The sequence below is a fragment of the Cetorhinus maximus genome, chromosome 23, assembly GCF_964194155.1.
Source record: "Cetorhinus maximus chromosome 23, sCetMax3.hap1.1, whole genome shotgun sequence".
In the NCBI taxonomy this organism is placed as follows: Eukaryota; Metazoa; Chordata; class Chondrichthyes; order Lamniformes; family Cetorhinidae; genus Cetorhinus; species Cetorhinus maximus.
Window position 1 is genome coordinate 14,650,445 of NC_135901.1, and position 19,491 is coordinate 14,669,935.

The 19,491-nt window shown below is 45.5% G+C and overlaps 1 protein-coding gene, 1 pseudogene and 1 gene segment (V, D, J or C); 2 read left to right on the forward strand and 1 right to left on the reverse strand.

Annotated features, from left to right (window-relative positions):
• The window catches only part of LOC144697046 (uncharacterized), a 71,855-nt pseudogene extending 68,750 nt beyond the window's left edge, over window positions 1–3,105 (reverse strand).
• Window positions 1–19,491, forward strand: part of LOC144697834 (Ig heavy chain C region-like) — a 541,886-nt gene that overhangs the window by 99,542 nt on the left and 422,853 nt on the right.
• The window catches only part of LOC144696922 (uncharacterized), a 32,693-nt gene continuing 19,984 nt past the window's right edge, over window positions 6,783–19,491 (forward strand). The window contains exons 1-2 of the mRNA XM_078568639.1: window positions 6,783–8,076; window positions 8,161–8,526. Of these exons, the coding sequence (XP_078424765.1) occupies window positions 7,568–8,076; window positions 8,161–8,526 (875 nt within the window). The 5' untranslated portion in view covers window positions 6,783–7,567. The remainder of the gene's footprint in view (window positions 8,077–8,160; window positions 8,527–19,491) is intronic.

Here is a 19,491-nt window from a genome sequence, read left to right on the forward strand (position 1 = left end):
GAGGGGCGGGGCTGAGTCCAGATCAGCTCATTGGCTGAAACTCTGCATCATTTTGAAATGGGCAATGGGAGATGTCACAGAGCTGGAAGCAGGCAGCCTGGAGTATTGTGTGCAGTTTTCGTCTCCTTACCGAAGAAAGGATATACTTGCCACAGAGGAAGTGTCTGCAAAGCTTCACCAGCCTGATTCCTGGGATGGCAGGATTGTTGTATGAGGAGAGTTTTGGGTCGACTAGGGCTGTATTCACTAGAGTTCAGAAGAATGAGAGGGGACGTCATTGAAACGTATAAAATTCGGACAGAAGTGTACAGACTGGATGCAGGGATGATGTTTCCCCTAGCTGGGTTTGGAGGGATGGGTGGTGGGGGGCGTTTGGAACAAGGGGTCAGTCTCAGGATATGGTGCAGGCTATTTAGGACTGAGTTGAGGAGAAATTTCTTTGCTCAGTGCATGGTGAACCTGCGGAATTGTCTACCACAAAAGGCTGTGGAGGCCAAACCGCTGAATAGATTTCTAGACATGAAAGGCATCAAGGGGTTTGGGGAAAGAGGGGGAGTATGATGTTGAGGTAGAGGGTCAGCCATGATCATTTGAATGGAAGAGCAGGCTTGAGGGGCCAAATGGCCTACTCCTGCTCCTATTTTCTATGTTTCTATGTGTCTTCAGGTCATGAACTCTCTCCTCCATCCTCACCCCTCTTTTATCCTCCTTTTTAAATTTAATTTTATTTATATATATATATATTTCTTTTCTCACTGATTTCTATTATTATTTTTGAAATTTGTTTCTATTCATTGTTTATTTTCCACCTTTAAGCCTATTTCGATCCCCTCCCCCATACCTCACCCCCACTAGGGCCATCTGTCACTGCTCATCCTGCTTTCCACCCTTAATGTCACCATTAGCACATCCTTTAGCTCATATCACCATCGTCAACACCCCTTTGACCGTTTATTTATGACATCTTTTGCAGTCTCTCCTTTGCCTCCACCGATCACTGGCCCTCTATCCAGTTTCACCTGTCCCACCCCCTTTAACAGCTTATATTTCACTACATTTCTACTTCTCTTTAGTTCTGATGAAGAGTCATATGGACTCGAAATGTTAACTAGTCTTTCTCTCCACAGATGCTGTCAGACCTGCTGAGTTTTTCCAGCAATTTTTGCTTTTGTTCCTGGGTAACCACCCCTTCAATTGTCTGTCTCTGGACACCACTCGCAATGCGCATGCGCACCGATATAGATGGAGCAGCCATATTGAACATGCTCCAGCTCACAATGCCTGTGTGATTGATGGCAGCTCCAGGCCAGTGGGAGGAAGGAGCGGGATGGAGAACCGATCGGGAACAGCAGGCCCCCCATCCAATCGGAGTGAGTGAGGGGCGTGGCTGAGCACGGATCTCCCTCATTTGTTGAACAGAGTCACATAGAGTTATACAGTACAGAAACAGGCCCTTTGGCCTATTGGGACTGTGCCGGCCATCAAGCACCTGTCTATTCTAAACCCATATTCCACCACCTGGCCCGTAGCCCTGTATGCTATGGCTTTTCAAGTGCTCATCTAAATACTTCTTAAATGTTGTGAGGGTTCCTGCCTCTACCAACCCCTCAGGCAGCGTGTTCCAGATTCCTACCACCCTCTGGGTGAAATTATTTTCCTCAAATCCCCTCTAAACTTCCTGCCCCTAACCTTAATTCCATGCCCCCTATTATTGACACTTCCGCTAATTATGCCCATCATAATTTTGTAAGCCTCTAATATGTTACCCCTCAGCCTTCTCTGCTCTAAGGGAAACAACCCTAGCCTATCCAATCTCTCTTCATAGTTGAAACGGTCCAGCCCAGGCAACATCCTGGTGAATCTGCCCTGCACCCTCTCCAGTGCAATCACATCCTTCCTGTAGTGTGGCAACCAGAACTGCACTCAGTACTCCAGCTGTGGCCTAACTAGTGTTTTATACAGCTCCAACATAACCTCTCTGCTCTTATATTCTACGCCTCAGCTAATAAAGGCAAATATCCCATATACCTTCTTAACCACTTTATCTACCTGTGCTGCTGCTTTCAGGGGTCTATGGACATGTACACCAAGGTCACTCTGATCCTCTGTACTTCCTAGGGTCCTACCATTCATTATGTATTCCCTAGCCATGTTAGTCCTCTCAACATGCATCACCTCACATTTCTTAGGGTTAAATTCCATTTTCCACTGCTCTGCCCATCTTACCAGCCCATCTATATCATCCTGTAATCTAAGGCTTTCCTCCTCACTGTTTACAACACCACCAATTTTTATGTCATCTGTGAACTTACTGGCCACTGAAACTCTGCATCATTTTGAAAGCTGATTTTGTCTCAAACTCCACGAGAAAACTTGATGAAACCCTTTGGGTGTGGAGCAAACATTTCAGCAATTGTTACTGAAATGGATTTATTCACAAGGAATGAAATAAATCTACTTAATTAGAGAACCATATGTACCATTTAACAACACTAGATATACCTCTGCCCTATATTAATTTATTGGCCCCTGGGTAACCGCCCCTTTAATTGTGAATATTAAGAAAGAGGCCATCCTTTGTCAGACAAATAAATGTGTCAAGCTGGGAAAGCAAAAGATGTCAATGTTTTTAAGAGGGAGAGAGACCTGGGCCAAACTTTCCATGGAGCTTATTTGTCACTAAGATTGAGACAATCCGATCAGCTGCCTCTGCTGCTTCCCTCCCTTCCACTGACTCACTGGGCCAAACTGCCTCTAAAGAGCCCCCTTGCTGCAGGCCTGAATCTGCTTTTTTCTTTAGCTTCTCTCCAATCTTCCCTCATGCTTCTCAGAACTTATCTTTTCCATAAAACCCACCTCCTCAATTCCTATTCCAATTGATCACCCAACCTTCCCATGTTCGCTGATATTGTTAACAGCTCTCTCTCTCTTCAGGTACTGTCCTTTCCTTTAAATCTGCCATAACTACTTATCCTCAAGAAAACAAGCTCTTGACCCCAATGTTCTTGCCAACTACCACTCTAATCAAAAACAAAATTACCTGGAAAAACTCAGCAGGTCTGGCAGCATCGGCGGAGAAGAAAAGAGTTGACGTTTTGAGTCCTCATGACCCTTCAGCAGAACTGAGTGAAGTTAGGAGAGGGGTGAAATATAAGCTGGTTTAAGGTCGGTTGGTGGGGGGGGGAGAAGTTGGGGGGGTTGTAGGGACAAGCAAGCAGTGATACAGATGATCAAAAGATGTTACAGACAAAGGAACAGGGAGGTGATAAAGGTGGTGATATTATCTAAGAGAATGTGATAATTAAGGATGGATGGCAGGACACTCAAAGTACAGCTCTAGTGGGGGTGGGATGGAAAGACTGACAGGGTATTATAGTTATAGATTTAAAAATAATGAAAATAGGTGGGAAAAGAAAAATCTATATAAATTATTGGAAAAAACAAAAGGGAGGGGGAAGAAACGGAAATGGAGGTGGGGATGGGGGAGGGAGTTTAAGATCTAAAGTTGTTGAATTCAATATTCAGCCCGGAAGGCTGTAAAGTGCCTAGTCGGAAGATGAGGTGCTGTTCCTCCAGTTTGCATTGGGCTTCACTGGAACAATGCAGCAAGCCAAGGACAGACATGTGGGCAAGAGAGCAGGGTGGAGTGTTAAAATGGCAAGCGACAGGGAGGTTTGGGTCTTTCTTGCGGACAGACCGCAGGTGTTCTGCAAAGCGGTCGCCCAGTTTGCGTTTGGTCTCTCCAATGTAGAGGAGACCGCATTGGGAGTAACTAATGCAGTAGACTAAGTTAGAGGAAATGCAAGTGAAATGCTGCTTCACTTGAAAGGAGTGTTTGGGCCCTTGGACGGTGAGGAAAGAGGAAGTGAAGGGGCAGGTGTTGCATCTTCTGCGTGGGCATGGGGAGGTGCCATAGGTGGGGGTTGAGGAGTAGGGGGTAATGGAGGAGTGGACCAGGGTGTCTCTCTCCAATGAAGAGTCATAGTGGGTTTGAAACATTATCTCTTGTTTCTCTCTCCACAGATGCTGCCAGAGTTGCTGAGTTTTTCCAGTATTTTCTGTTTTTATTTCAGATTTCCAACATCTGCAATATTTTGCTTTTATTTTAATGATCAATGGACTCTGGGTCTCTAATGGCATCCATATTACCCACAGTCCCAAACATCTCAGAAACCGCTCTATCTGCCGCGGGTTGGCCAGGTGAATTGTGCATGCTCGGAGGGTCCTGGTCTCTTTGAGGTTGTTCATAGAATCACACAGTGCAGAAGAGGCCCTTCGGCTCTTCAAGTCTGCACCAACACGTGAGAAACACCTGACCTACCTACCTAATCCCATTTACCCACACTTGGCCCATAGCCTTGAATGTTATGATCTGCCAAGTGCTCATCCAGGTACTTTTTAAAGGATGTGAGGCAACCCTCCTTCAACGCCCTCTCCCAGGCAGCGTATTCTCCACCCTCTGGGTAAAAAAGTTTTTCTTCACATCCTCCCTAAACCTCCTGCCCCTCACCTTGAACTTGTGTCCCCTTGTGACTGACCCTTCAACTAAGGGGAACAGCTGCTCCCTATCCACCCTGTCCGTGCCCCTCATCATCTTGTACACCTCGATCAGGTCGCCCCTCAGTCTTCTCTGCTCCAACGAAAACAACCCAAGTCTATCCAACCTCTCTTCATAACTTAAATGTTAATAAAGGCAAGTATCCCATATGCCTTCTTAACCACCTTATCTACCTATCCGGCGGATAGTGAGAGTGGAGAATGTTCATTGTTTAATATTCGGATCTGGGGCCGCATTCGGAATTTGTAAACCCCGCCCCCCTGCCCGGGGTTTATTAACCCGCTCCCGACAGTGAACTCTCACCTGACAGCTCACAATGCCCGGCTGATTGACAGCAGTTCCGGGCCAATAGGAAGAGAGAGGCGGGACTAGAGGACCGAGCGGGTGCGGTTTGCCCTCCAACCAATTGGAGTGATAGAGGGGCGGGGCTAGGCTGCGACTGAAGCATGCGCAGTACTAGAACCCGAGCTGGAAGAAGGAACGGTCGAGTTGAGATCACGAAGGGTGAGAAATGAAGCCGGCGGCTGGAGATTGTGAACCGGGGGGGAGCCTGGAAACTGGAAACCACGCACGAGCTCGGAGGCCTGGTAGAGATTGTGAACCGGGGGGGGGAGCCTGGAAACCACTCGCGAGCTCGGAGGGCGGGTGGAGATTGTGAACCGGGGGTGAGCCTGGAAACCACGCGCGAGCTCGGAGGGCGGGTGGAGATTGTGAACCGGGGGGGAGCCTGGACACCGCGCGCGAGCTCGGAGGGCGGGTGGAGATTGTGAATCGGGGGAGCCTGGAAACCGCGCGCGAGCTCGGAGGGCGGGTGCAGATTGTGAACCGGGGGGAGCCTGGAAACCGCGCGCGAGCTTGGAGGGCGGGGAGACGGTGCCCCAGTGGTAATGCCACTGGGCTCGGGACATGGGTTCAAGTCCCAACATCGGACTATGGGTTATTGTCCTTGTGAGTGCAGCACAGTTTTACCTGAATGATACCTGGACTCCAAGAGTCAGTTAATAATTTATAAAACTATCAAATTATCGTAAAACCCATCTGGTTCACTAATGTCCCTTTAGGGAAGGAAATCTGCCGTCCTTACCAAGTCCGGCCTACATGTGACTCCAGACCCACAGTGATGTGGTTCACTCTGAAACGGCCCAGCAAGCCACACAGCTCCAGGGCTATTTAGGGATGGGCAATGCCCACATCCCATCATAGAATAAAAAAACACATGGTGCGTGCGGGACTGGAAACCCTGGTAAGAGGCCTGCCTTATGCAGGCAACTGCCTATTGTCATCTTGAGAGGGGAAGGTGGAGTGAATGGGTAGTGATGTTGGTGAGGGAATTGTCATTTGTGGCAGAAAACTCCAAACTTGTCAAGCTTTGTGTCAACGATTGTTTCCTCATTTCACTGTGAAAGACATGGCTACAATTTTTAGACCATGCTCGACCTCACTTCCCCAGATTCAGACAAAGATTCAGTCAGTTCCAAAGAAGAGTCATAGTCCTAGACTCTGGGGGCATAGTGTAAACATGAGAGCCAGACCTTCCAGGAGTGAAGTCAGCAAATACTTCTACACACAAAGGGAGGTAGAAGTTAGGAACTCTGTTCCACAAACAGCAGTTGATGCGAGATTAAATTTAAATCTGACAGGGACGAGGGACTAAACGGCCAACTTCTAGAATTATAGAAACTTGCAGCACAGAAAGAGCCCATTCAACCCTTTATGCTTGTGCTGTTTCTTTGAAAGAGCAATCATGTTTAGCCCCAGACACCCACTTTCTGTTTGTAATCCATATGTTCCTCATTCTCAAATCCCTGTCAACTTCCTTTTAAAATTCCTTCTAGAGTCAGGTCCCAGCACCTTTTCAGGTAGAGAGTTCCAGATCCTGACAACTCTCTGTTGGTGCAGAAACTGCTGAACTTGATGTTGAGTCTGGAAGTTTGTAAAATGCCAGATCGAAAGATGAGCTGCTGTTCCTAGAGCTCCCATTGAGCTTCATTGGAACAGTTCAGGAGGCCAAGGACAGAGATGTCAGAGTAGGAGTGGGGCGGAGAATTAAAATGACAAGTGACTGGAAGCTCAGGGTCAAGCTCACAGGCTGAACAGAGGTTGTTCCCCAAAGTGATCACACAATCTGTGTTTGATCTTCCCCATGTCGAGCAGACCACATGATGAGCACTGAATACAGTAACTAAATTGAAAACAATTACAAGTAAATGACTTTGTTGTAGGCCGAAGAAATATACTTTATTTGAAGAGTAAAGGTTACAAAGTAATTTCCAGAATATTAAACCTTCAGTCCAGTTACAGTGATTTTTAACATCAGCAGAAACAAACCCAAACTATCAGAATGAACAAGGTTCAGTACTGAGTGTGATCAACGGCAACAATAACAGCAGAATCCAACCCCTGGAGTCAATGCTGAACTCGCTGGTGTATCAGACAGTTGGATGATGGATTAAATCCCTTCTCACACATGGAGCAGGTTTCCGGCCTGTCCCCAGTGTGAACTCGCTGCTGTGTGTCTTGGAGCTGGTGGCTTCCCCATGCTCCAGCTGCTCTTGTCTTTTCAGGTGGTGGGGGTCATGGGTTTGGGAGATTCTGTCAAAATTCTGGTTGAGCTGCAGATCTATGAAATCCATCTCCTTTTCCCCTCCTCCACCTCTCACTCTCTCTTCTCCCATAGAGGCCAGAATCTTGTGTAGGCCCAGACCGGGAGGCAGATTCCCTTCCCTGAAGGACGTTAGTGAACCAGTTGGGTTTTTATGACAATCTGACAGTTTTCATGGTCACATTTTCCTCGTGTCAGCCCCACAAATTACCGGATTCGTTCAGCTCAATTTCACAATCTGTCTTTCTGTTTTTGTGGGTTCTCTTTCATATTTCTTTGTTTCTGTTTTAAATTCACGTTACAGAGTATGAGAAGGATTTGCAGTCAGGAAGGTCAAACCAAAATCAGATCAAAATCTGCCAGAGTCTATCGATTCATCAGGACCTGAAGATCATCAGCCTTTGAACATGGAAGCAAAAAGCACCGTTTACACCAGGGAGAAACCGTGGAAATGTGGGGACTGTGGGAAGGGATTCAGATCCCCGTCTAATCTGGAAACTCATCGACGCAGTCACACTGGGGAGAGGCCGTTCATCTGCTCCGTGTGTGGGAAGGGATTCACTCAGTTAATCTGCCTTCAGAGACACCAGCGACTTCACACTGGGGAGAGGCCTTTCACCTGCTCCACGTGTGGAAAAGGATTCACTCGCTCATCCCACCTGCTGGAACACCAGCAAGTTCACACTGACAAGAGAGAGTTTAAATGCCCCGACTGTGAAAAGAGCTTTAAAAACCCACATGGACTGAGGGAGCACCAGCGCATTCACACTGCGTATGCACCATTCAGCTGCTCACAGTGTGGGAAGAAGCTCAGGACATCATCCCGCCTTCTGAAACACCTGCGAGTTCACACTGACGAGAGGCCGTTTAAATGTCCAGACTGTGGGAAGTGCTTCAAAAGTTCTGGGCATCAACAATGTCATCAACGTATTCACACTGATGAGAGACCGTTCAGGTGCTTTCACTGCGGGACTGGGTTCAGGCAACCATCTCATCTCACTGCACACCAGCGCACCCACACTGGGGAGAGGCCGTTCACCTGCTCTGAGTGTGGGAAGAAATTCACTCAGAAACCCCACCTGCTGAGACACCAGCGAGTTCACACTGACGAGAGACCATTTAAATGTCCAGACTGTGGAAAGTGCTTTAAAAGTTCTGGGGATCTGCAATACCACCAACGTATTCACACTGATGAGAAACCATTCAGATGCTCTCACTGTGGGACTGGGTTCAGGCAATCATTTCATCTCACTGCACACCAGCGAATTCACACTGGGGAGAGGCCGTTCACCTGCTCTGAGTGTGGGAAGGGATTCACTCAGTCATCCAACCTGCTGATACACCAGCAAGTTCACACTGGGTTGAAGTCGTTCACCTGCTCCAAGTGTGGGAAGGGATTCACTCGCTTATCCTACCTAGTGACACACCAGCGAGTTCACAAGTGATTACAGGGGTTGGATTCTGCTGTTATTGCTGCTGTTAATCACATCCTGGACTGAATCATGTTCATTCTGAAAGTTGGGGTTGATCTTGAATGTCAGTTGCCCAGTTTAGACTTAGCGTGTACCCACGCCATCTCTCAATCATGTGACTAGATCATCATGTCTGCAAACCTCGTTTTCAATGTACATCACTCAAATTGTATTGAACTAAAGATGAACAATGAGCAGATCATAGTGCAACCCTGCAGCTCTATATTGACTGGAGAAAGTCTGTTCTGTAACTCGAGGATGAAGCTTGGTAAGCTCTGAATGTTTGTAATTACAAGTAGGCTCAAGCTATTTGAGAGATGGGCTGTTCAAAACTGTTAACTTGTCAGATATTGAAGGAATTACTCTGAAAATAAACTCACCAATTGATAACCTCAGACTCTGCTCCCTGCTGTAATTAATACTCAGCATCCATTCGTGCTGATTTACGGTGAATTACTGAATATCCTGTGGAGTCTTTGTTCCTTGTTTTGTGAAATAGCTCTCCCCATTAGTGCTGAACTGCTGGATAACTCTGATTACATTTAGACACGTCTAGAAAGGGTCTGTGTGCCCACATTTCACTGTGATTTGTAAACAATAAACAATGTTCATGGCCTGACTTGTCGTCTGGTATCCGGGTGATTTGTGAAGAAAGATTTAATTCACTCACTCAGCACCTTGAGGGGAACCAGACTGAGGTTTAATGAACATAAAAAATAGGAGTAGGAAGAGGCCATTTGGCCCATTAAGTCTGCTCTGCTATTCGATATGATCATGGTTGATCTTCTACCTTAGATCCACACTCCCCATAAACCTTAATTCCCCTTGTACCCAAAACTCTGTCGACCTCAGTCTTAAATATAACTGGGAGCCAAGGATGCCTGGGATAGAAAGTTCCAAAGATTTACAACTGAGTGAAGAAATTCCTCCTCATCTCAGTCCTAAATGGTCGACCCCTTATTCTGAGACTGATCCCCGTGTTCTAAATTCACCAGATGGGAAACATTTTCTCAGCATCTACCCTGTCAGGCCATTTAAGAATGTTTCAGTTAGATCGCTCAATCTTCCAAACTCCATTCAATATAGGCCGAGTCTGCTCTATCTCTCCTCATGGGACAATCTCCTCATCCCAGGAACTAGCCTGGTGAACATTGGTTTCACTCCCTCTAGGGCAAGTGTGTCCTTCCTTAGGTAAGGAGACTAAACCCGCACACAGTACTCCAGGTGATGCCTCACCAATGCTCTGAGTAATTGTAGTAAGACATCTTTACTCTTATACTCCAATCCCTTTGTAATAAAAGCTGACAGACCATTTACCATTTGCTTGCTGTACCTGCATGTTAATTTTCTGTGATTCACGTACAAGAACAGCCAGGTCCCTCGGAATGTAAATATTTCCCAGTCTCTCACCATTCGAAAAATATTCTTTCTTATATTTTTCCTACCAAAGTGGATAACTTCACACTTCACCATGTTGTATTCCATCTGCCACGTTCTTACCCAACCTGTCTATATCCCTCTGCAGCCTCTTTGTGTCCTCCTCAACACTTACTTTCCCACCCAACATTGCATCGTTAGAAAACCTGGATACATTACACTCAGTCTCCTTATCTAAGTCATTGGTATCGATTGTAAATGGCTGAGGCACAACAACTGATCCTTGTGGTACCTGCTAGTCACAGCCTGCCAACCTAAAAATGTCCTGTTTATTCCCACTCTCTATTTTCTGACCATTAACCATTCCTCAGTCCATGCTCAGATACCCCCCAAACACCAGACCGAATTTTGTGTAATGACCTCTTGTGTGGCCCCTTATCAAATGCTTTTTGAAAATCCAAATACACAACATCTACTGATACCCTCATTATCCTCCTTACTTATTACATTTTCAAAAAGCTCTGAACAGATTTGTCAAACATGATCTCCCTTTCATAAATCCATATTGGCTCTGCTCAATCAGTTAATGATTTTCTAAATGCCCTGTTACCACATCCCTCACGATAGATTCCTACATTTTGTCAATTACTGATGTTAGACTGACTGATCTCTAGTTCCCCATTTTCTCTCTTCCTCCTTTTCAGAAAAGTGAGATTATGTTTGCTACCAAGGCTGGGAGAGACACTTTGGAAGGTATGGGGAGCTGGGACTTGTCCATGAGAGTAACCAAAGGTCTAGGTCCTGAAATAATTCAGAGTGACGATGTGTTAGTCATGGCTCAGTGGTTGCATTTTCATGTCTGAGTCAGGAGGTTGTGGGTTCAAATCCACATCCAGAAAGATGAGCATAAAATTCAGGCTGACATTCCACTGAGGGAGCACTGCACTGTCAGAAACAGACTGTCATAGATGGCACTGAGACAGAATGGACGGGTGTAAGAGATCCATTGACACTATTTCAAAGAGCCGGGGTTTCTCCCAGGAGTCTTGGTCAATATTAATCCCTCAATCAACATCTCTGAAACAGATTATCTGGGTATTATTAATTTGTTGTCTATGGGATCTTGCTGTGCATAAATTAGCTGCTGTATTTCCTACATTCCAACATTGTCTACACTTCAAAGGAATTTCATTGGCTGTAAAATGCTTTGGACATCCTGATGTCATGAAAGGCTCTGCAGAAATAAAAAATTTTCTTTAACAGAAGAGAAAAGGCCCAGAAATGGAACAGTCGAGAACAGGATTTCAATTAGTCTCCTCTTATCCTGGAGTAAACAAATACTCCACACACTGTGTGTTTGACGCCAAAGTGATTTATTTGACATTTAACCAGAATATTAAACTCCAGCCCTGTCACAGGGATTATTAACATCAGGAGGAATAAAACCCTCAAGAGCTGGATTTTCAAAGAGGGTTGGGAACCTGACACTGGATCAATTCCGGGTCCGCACTCTGCACCTGAACTGCATCGCTCTTGCAGCACTATTTTTAAATGTAAATAAGCTGTTTTGGCAGAAGGTGAGCTCAGCATCCAAACCGAGGCACCAAGTGCCTCCGGGGGCAGGGAGCTTCCTGTCTGATGCCAGCAGCAAAGGCAGAAGGCAGCCATTTTGGGGTTTGCTGCTGCTTTGCTGAGGTACAGTGCTCAAACTAGAACAAGTCTATCCTTCAAATTCTACAAACAAAAACCAGATGAAAATTAACTTCCTTTCAACCGATGGTAACTCCAACAGCTGTGCACTAATGTGCAGCAAGCTGTCTGACTTCATCCTGTAAGTAAGCCTGGGTACTAGATTTTAGTGTAGCCCAACCATTTTCAGGTTCATTTCATGTCATATTCATTGTAATAAGCTAACAATGTCAAAACACAATTTTCTGCTAACACTGAGATGAGAAGCCATTTTGATGATTTTAACCTTTTCCAACAAACTTTCCCAAAACAGTATTACGAAGCAGTGACTGATGGGCAACAGATGATTGGTAGTTGCTTAGAAGTCGCTTCATGTTATCTCAATATTTCTCCATTAGCATTTCTTATGAGAGAATTAAAGGCTGTAACATTTGGGAAAGGAATGGGATAAGCCTCGGACTTGCTCCCTATCGGGAACACACACTGCCCTTGATTGTTGAGTCTGTATTAATGAATGGGCTCCTGAAAAAACATCAAGATGAGAGACATAGCTTAAAGGAAGGCAGTGTTCCATGTTTAAGACAAAGTGGCAAATTAGCTAAAACCAATGGAGTTAACTCTTGTCACATTATTGACAAACCACAGACCAATTAGCCATTTCCAATAACTTGGCTAAGGTGGGCTTACAGCATCTTTTAAGTGGAGAAATGAAGATTTCGAGAAGCCATTTTGTTAGCATGTTATCTGTGTATCGAATGACGGAGGGTTATCCTCACTTCACGTCTTCAGCCTGATCAACCAAGGAATGTTGTGAGAAGTCCGTTTAATTGTTAAAGTTAAACATTCTCCTCTTACTGTTAATTGAAACTTGATTTTTATCTTTCTAACTTGTGACCTTTCCACATTTTAATGGTTAATAAATCTTTTTAAAATGACGATTTAAAGTGTTCATTCCAACCGGATGTTCAGTCCAGTAGAACCTGATGATTTCATTCACAATTGGGGATTTATTGCAAACAACCTGTACCCCATAAATCAATTTAGAATCCAGAAGAAAAGACTGAAAATCCCATTCTGTTCCAGACAGGCTCCTTAACAAGTTCTTTAATGAGATTAAGGGGCCGTTAATTGGTGGTGAGTGGGTTGTCTGTTTCCTCCCCTCCACCGGCACTTTGAAAATTACAAACTGTCTCAGAGGCAGCGGATCCAGTGCCTCCGACTGGGAAAGTAATTTTCAAATCGCACAAGTCCCGGTTCCCACCCCCATCAGAAAGTGAAAATCCAACCCCAGTTATCAGAATGAACCTAGTTCAAACCTGGATGTGATTCACAACAGCAATAACAGCAGAATCCAACCCCTGTTGTCATATGTGAAACTTCTGGTGTCTCTTCAGGTTAGATGAAAAAGTGAATCTCTTCCCACAGACGGGGCAGTTGAAAGGCCTCTCCCCAGTGTGAACTCGCTGGTGTCTGTGCAGGTTGTGCGACCGAGTGAATCTCTTCCCACACACACAGCAGGTGAACGGCCTCTCCCCAGTGTGAACTCGCTGGTGTTTCAGCAGATTTATTGGTCCTTTGAAACTCTTCTCACAGTCAGAGCATTTAAACAATCTCTGATCACTGTGAACAAGTTGATGTGTCAGCAGAGCAGATGACTGAGTGAAGCCTTTCCCACACAGAGCAGGTGAATGGCCTCTCCCCAGTATGAACTCGCTGGTGCCCAGGTTAGATGAGCTCATGAATCCCTTCCCGCACACGGAACAGCTGAACGGCCTCACGCCACTGTGAACACGCTGGTGTGTCAGAGGATTTGATAACTGCGTGAAACCCTTCCCACAATCGGTGCAGGTGAACGGCCTCTCCCCAGTGTGAATACGCAGATGAATTTCCAGTTGGGATGGGGAAGTGAATCCTGTTCCACAATCCCCACATTTCCACGGTTTCTCCGTGGTGCCGGTGCCCTTGTGTCTCTCCAGATTGGATGATCAGTTGAATGCTTGTCCACACACCCACACACACATAAAACACGTGTACGTGGAATTCACAACATCCCACTGTAAATGCTGTAATTTTTTTTTCAGGTTGTATAACTAGGTAAAGCTCTTTGCACAGTCAGTGCACTGGAACATTCTCACCAGTGTGTGTCTCAGTGCTTTTCCAGTCATATACATGAGTGATTTTTTTTTCTACAGTCAGAACAGGCAAACATTTCTCCTTCCACATTCAAAGGCCGGTGATATTCAGCTCCTGATGAATCAAGTGACTCTGTTAGATCTTGATGTGATGTTTTGTTTGAGTTACCAGTCGATAAATTCTCCCTTCTGATGCCCCTGTAAGCAGAGATTTCAAAAGTCCTCATTGTAAGCACGGCATAGAAATTAGGAACAGTTAATTTTAGTTCCTATGGAACATTTTTTCTCTCTTGTTCCCCAAAGCTGCAAATCCCCGTCCCACACACTCTCCCTCCTCCCTGGGCTGAAATCTAAATAAAGTGTTGGATAATTCTCTGTATCCTTTGATTAAATTCTACAACTGGAGATCATGTTTTACAAGGGGCCATTTGTTAACAGTTTCCCAAACACAGATCAGATCCTCATTGATTTGAGCCCAAAGTGTAACCTCTTATTTATTGTCCCCCCTCCCCCATCCTCTGATGTGAACCATCCTCCACTCGCTGCCCCAGGATGGCGGCCGTTAACCTGGGCCTGTTCCCGGGAGGGAGAAGCCCCGCAGCTGCAAACCAGGAGCTGACAATTATTCCTCAGGGTTTGCGGATCCACAAAGTGTTTCCAAATCCTCCCCGTCCAGCCGCCGGCTCCATCGCTCCCTCCCCCCGGGCCTGTCACCGCGGGGTAAACACGGGGCCTGGGGCCCAACCCAGAAGTTGATCCAGTTCCCAATCCAGCCGCGGTTTCCATTCCTACCCTGTGCTCACAATCTCCTCCCGCCTCCCGAACCGTCCCCTCCTCCTCACTCTGTCACCATGACTGACACTGAGCATGCTCAGAGCGCACACCCACACTGCACCTGCGCACTGGACTCCTATAGTCATTGATAGGGGACTTTCTGCAACGCGGTGTGTTCTGGGTAAATAATCCGCCATCGATAGCTTGACTTGGGAACACAAAATTCAATGCATCGGCTTCCCATTCGAGATCGGGACCCGGGGTGCTGTTATGGCACGGCGGATGGTAAATGCTGAGCTGCTCAAATCACAGAGCGAAACCTGAAACAGCTGCCACTCCTGTTTTGCAATTTGTATTTTATCTCGAGATGCGTGCCTTGAATTCAGTAGTAATAAGTCCACCCACAATTAGAGTTTTTTTAAAATTAAACATTCATTAACAGAATAAAAGATTTTAAGCACATTCATAGGTCTACAAATTACGATTATAATAACTCCTAACTCCCCTAATTAATCTAGCTCCCAGTTACACCTCTGTTAAGGCAACAGTGAAACAAAACATAAGTTTAACGGATCTTGGTAAAGCACACAATACCTTGGACAGTGATATTCAAAGTGAGTTTTCTTAGCTTCAATTCCTGTAGACAGCAACTGAATGCATAGAGGCTGGAGGCTTTTCACACTTGTGTTAGATCTTAGAGTGTCTTCCCTCTTACATATAACCTCATCTCCTTTATACATACTTCTCTCTTGATGTAAATTCCAATTCCCAATATTTCTTTGCAACTTTACTTTTAATTTTATTATAAATATTTCATAGTACGCATATTATCAGTAACCTTTTGGAAAAATATGCACTGTATGACTTAGCTTCTTATGGCTAGGTGTAACATCTTACCATCTGTTTGAAGTTCAAACTAACCTAATTTATATAAAAATGCAAATGTTCCTCGCACCTCACATTCTAAAACTTCAGCCAGGTTTGTGTATTTAGCATTTCAAACCTAGCTTCCCTTTTGATCATTCAAAAGCTCCAGACCAGCTGTCTCCAATTCCATTAAACCCTGCCCCCCTCCGCCCACCCCGCCCCACTCCCACCACCACCACACACACACATCCACACAGAGAAACTAATCCAAACTCCACTATTAACCTACCTTTACAATATATCAAATAATATTATGAAAAGTATTATATTTTCATGACAGCGCAATACACACAATAGGTACTTAAAGTATGTAGAAACCTGAATGTCTGGACCTTCCTCCATGATGCAATCTGTGCAATTCACCCCCACCTCCACCTGCAATGGCAGATTGGAAAAAGGTCGAAGTTGAAATTCACAAAGATCAATGCTGGTACAAACTGGTGGAAACAACCTGCTGATTCTGGGAATGATGGGACATGTACAAGCCGATTAGGTTGCACCCCAGCAGGAACAAGACCAGTATCCTCACAGGGGTATTTGCTAGTACTGTGGGGGAGGGTTTAAACTCGACTGGCAGGGGAATGGGAAACTGAGCGAGGAGACACGAGAGAGGCAAACAAAGATAGGAATGAAAGATAGAAAAGTAGAAAGCAACAGTGGAAGGCAGAGGAAACAAGGGCTTGCAGCAAATAGGACCATTGTACAAAAAGAGATGTATAAAAAATGTTAAAAAGACAAGTCTAAAAGCACTGTATCTGAATGCATGGAGCATTCGCAATAAGGTAGATGGATTAACAGTGCAAATAAATGTAAACGGGTACGACATGACTGTGATTACAGAGACATGGCTGCAGGATGACCAAGGCTGGGAACTGAATATCCAAGGGTACTCGATATTCAGGACAGACAAGCAAAAAGGAAAAGGAGGTGGTGTGGCATTGTTAGTTAAGGACGAAATCGGTGCAGTAGTGAGAGAGGATATTGGCTCAGAAAGTCTAGATCTAGAATCAGTCTGGGTGGAGCTAAGAAACAACAAAGGGCAGAAAACATTAGTGGGAGTTGTCTATAAGCCTCCAAACGGTAGTGATAAGGTAGGGGGCAGTGTTAAACAGGAAATTAGAGATGTATGTAAAAAGGGTGCTACGGTAATCATGGGTGACTTTAAGCTGCATATAGACTGGGAAAACCAAATTAGCAATAATACTGTGGTGGATGAATTCCTGGAGTATACAAGATGGCTTTTAGACCAGAATGTTGAGGAACTGACTAGGGAACAGACTATCCTAGATTTGGTATTGTGCAATGAAGGAGAGTCATATGGACTCGAAATGTTAACTCTGTCTCTCTCTCCACAGGTGGTGTCAGACCTGCTGAGTTTTTCCAGCATTTTCTGTTTTTATTTCAGATATCCAGCATCCGCAATATTTTGCTTTTACACTAGCATCATGAGGAAACCTTTTCAGTAACAAGTGGTAAGAATTTGGAATTCACTATCTGATGGATACAGGTTCGAGAGTAACCTTCAAACAGGAATTGGATAAATATTTGAAGGAGAAATGATGCAGGGATGAGTAAAGAATGGGGGAGTGGGACTAACTGGATAGCTCGTCGAATTTGTCAGCACAGATTCAATAGGCCAACCAGCCTCCTTCTCTGCTGTACTATTAGGAGATCCTGTCATCTATAATAATATAATGATTCATAATAAACATGATGATAGAATCATGGAGCAGGGATGGTGGCCATTCAGCCCATTGTGCCTGTACCATCCCTGAAAATGTTACCAATCTGTCCCACTCCCCTGCTCTTTTCCAATCGCATTCTAAATCTTTCCTTATTAAATTAAAATCCAAATCACTTTTGAAAGTTATGACTAAATCTGCTTCTACCAGCCATTCAAACAATGACTTGCCAGTATTTAATTGGAGGAAATTTCTACACATCCACCAAACAGTCTGATAATTTACCAAGAGTGGAGAAGTCGAGAGACGTGGTGGTGAGGCAGAGCTGGGAGCTGTCAGTGTAAATGTGATAAGTGGCAGTGTTTTCAGATGATGTCATTGTTTGGAACAGGTTAATGAGAAATAAGAGGAGGCCTTTGGGGACACTCGAGGTAACTGTGTGAGTTGAAAGGAAAGACATTGCGAGTGATACTCTGGCTATGATTAGATAGAGAAAAATGGAACCAGGAGAGAGCAGCCCCACCCAGGGGACAGGGGAGAGGCGAAGGTGCAGAATGATGTGGTCAACATCAAATGCTGCAGACAGGTCGAGGACGAGAAGGGAGAGTTTATCTTTGTCACAGTCACATAGGATGTCATTTGTCACTTTGATAAGAGCTGTTTCAGTCCTGTGGCAGGGGCAGAAACATGATTGGAGGGATTCAGACATGGCGTTCTGGGAAAGATGGGCAGGAATTTGGGAGGTGACAACACGTTCAAGGACTTTGGAGAGGACAGAGAGGCTGGAGATGGGGCAGTAGATGGAAGGACAGTGGGGTCAAGGATTTGCTTTTTGAGACTCCTGCAGGATGTGGGAAATGAAGGACGCTTCCAGCGTCCATGGTGACCATGTGTGAGGAAGGTGTGTCCAAATGCAGCTTCTAGCGAATCGGGTTTCAGAGCTGGAGCTGCGGGTGGACTCATTGTGGAGCATCCGCGATGCTGAGCAAGTCATGGATGGCACGTTTAACGAGGTGGTCACACCGCAGGTGAAGATTACACAGGCAGAATGGGAATGGGTGACCATCAGAAACAGTAAAAGGCTCAGGAAGGTAGTGCATGAGTCCCCTGTGGTCATCCCCCTCTCCAACAGATATACCGCTTTGGATACTGTTGGGGGGGATGGCCTCTCGGGGGAAAGCAGCAACAGCCAAGTTCATGGCACCGTGGATAGCTCTGCTGCTCAGAGGGGCAGGAGGAAAACAAGTGGCAGGGCTATTGTGATAGGGGATTCAATAGTTAGGGGCACAGACAGACGTTTCTGTGACCGCAAACGTGAATCAAGGATGGTATGTTGCCTCCCTGGTGCCAGGGTCCAGGATGTCACAGAGCGGCTGCGGGACATTCTGGGGAGGGAAGGTAAACAGCCAGTGGTCGTGGTACACATTGGTACCAACAACATAGGTAATAAGGGGGATGAGGGCCTGAAAGCAGAATCTAGGGAGCTCGGAAATAAATTTAAAAATAAGACCTCAAATGTAGTAATCTCAGGATAACTCCCTGTTCCACCTGCTAGCAAGAGCAGGAATAAGAGGATAGGCCAAATGAATACGTGGCTGGAGAGATGGTGTAGCTGGGAGGGATTCAGATTCTTGAGGCACTGGGACCGGTTCTGGGGAAGGTGGGACGTGTACAAACGGACAGGCTGCACCCTGACAGAGCTGGGACCAGTGTCATTGCGGGAGCTTTTGCTAGTTCTGTTGGGGAGTATTTAAACTAGTGTGGCAGGGGGATGGGATCACAGGAGTAGGATCAGATGGGTCAGATTCAGATAAGAAAAATGGAGGTAGAAGATTAGCTAGGGACGTTGTGATAGACATGGAGTTACAGGAGAAGCAAAGTTTACAAAGTGTCCAGCAAGGGAAATTGACGGGGTTAAACTGTTTATACTTCAATGCAAGGAGTATTACAAACAAGGTAGATGAGTTAAGGGCACAGTTAGACACATGGCAGCAGGATGTCATTGCTATAATGGAGACCTGGCTAAAGGAGGGACAAAGCTGGCAGCTCAATATCCCTGGTTATAGAGTCTTCAGACACGATAGAGTTGGAGATAAAAAAAGGATGGTGGTGGGGCGGGGGGAGGTAGCACTAATGGTTAAAGAATCAATTCCAGTTGTGAGAGGGGATGATATACTAAATAGATCAACAAACGAGGCTTTATGGATTGAGCTTAGAAATAAAAAAGGGGCAGTCACACCACTGTATACTACAGACCCCCAAATAGTGAAAGGGAGGT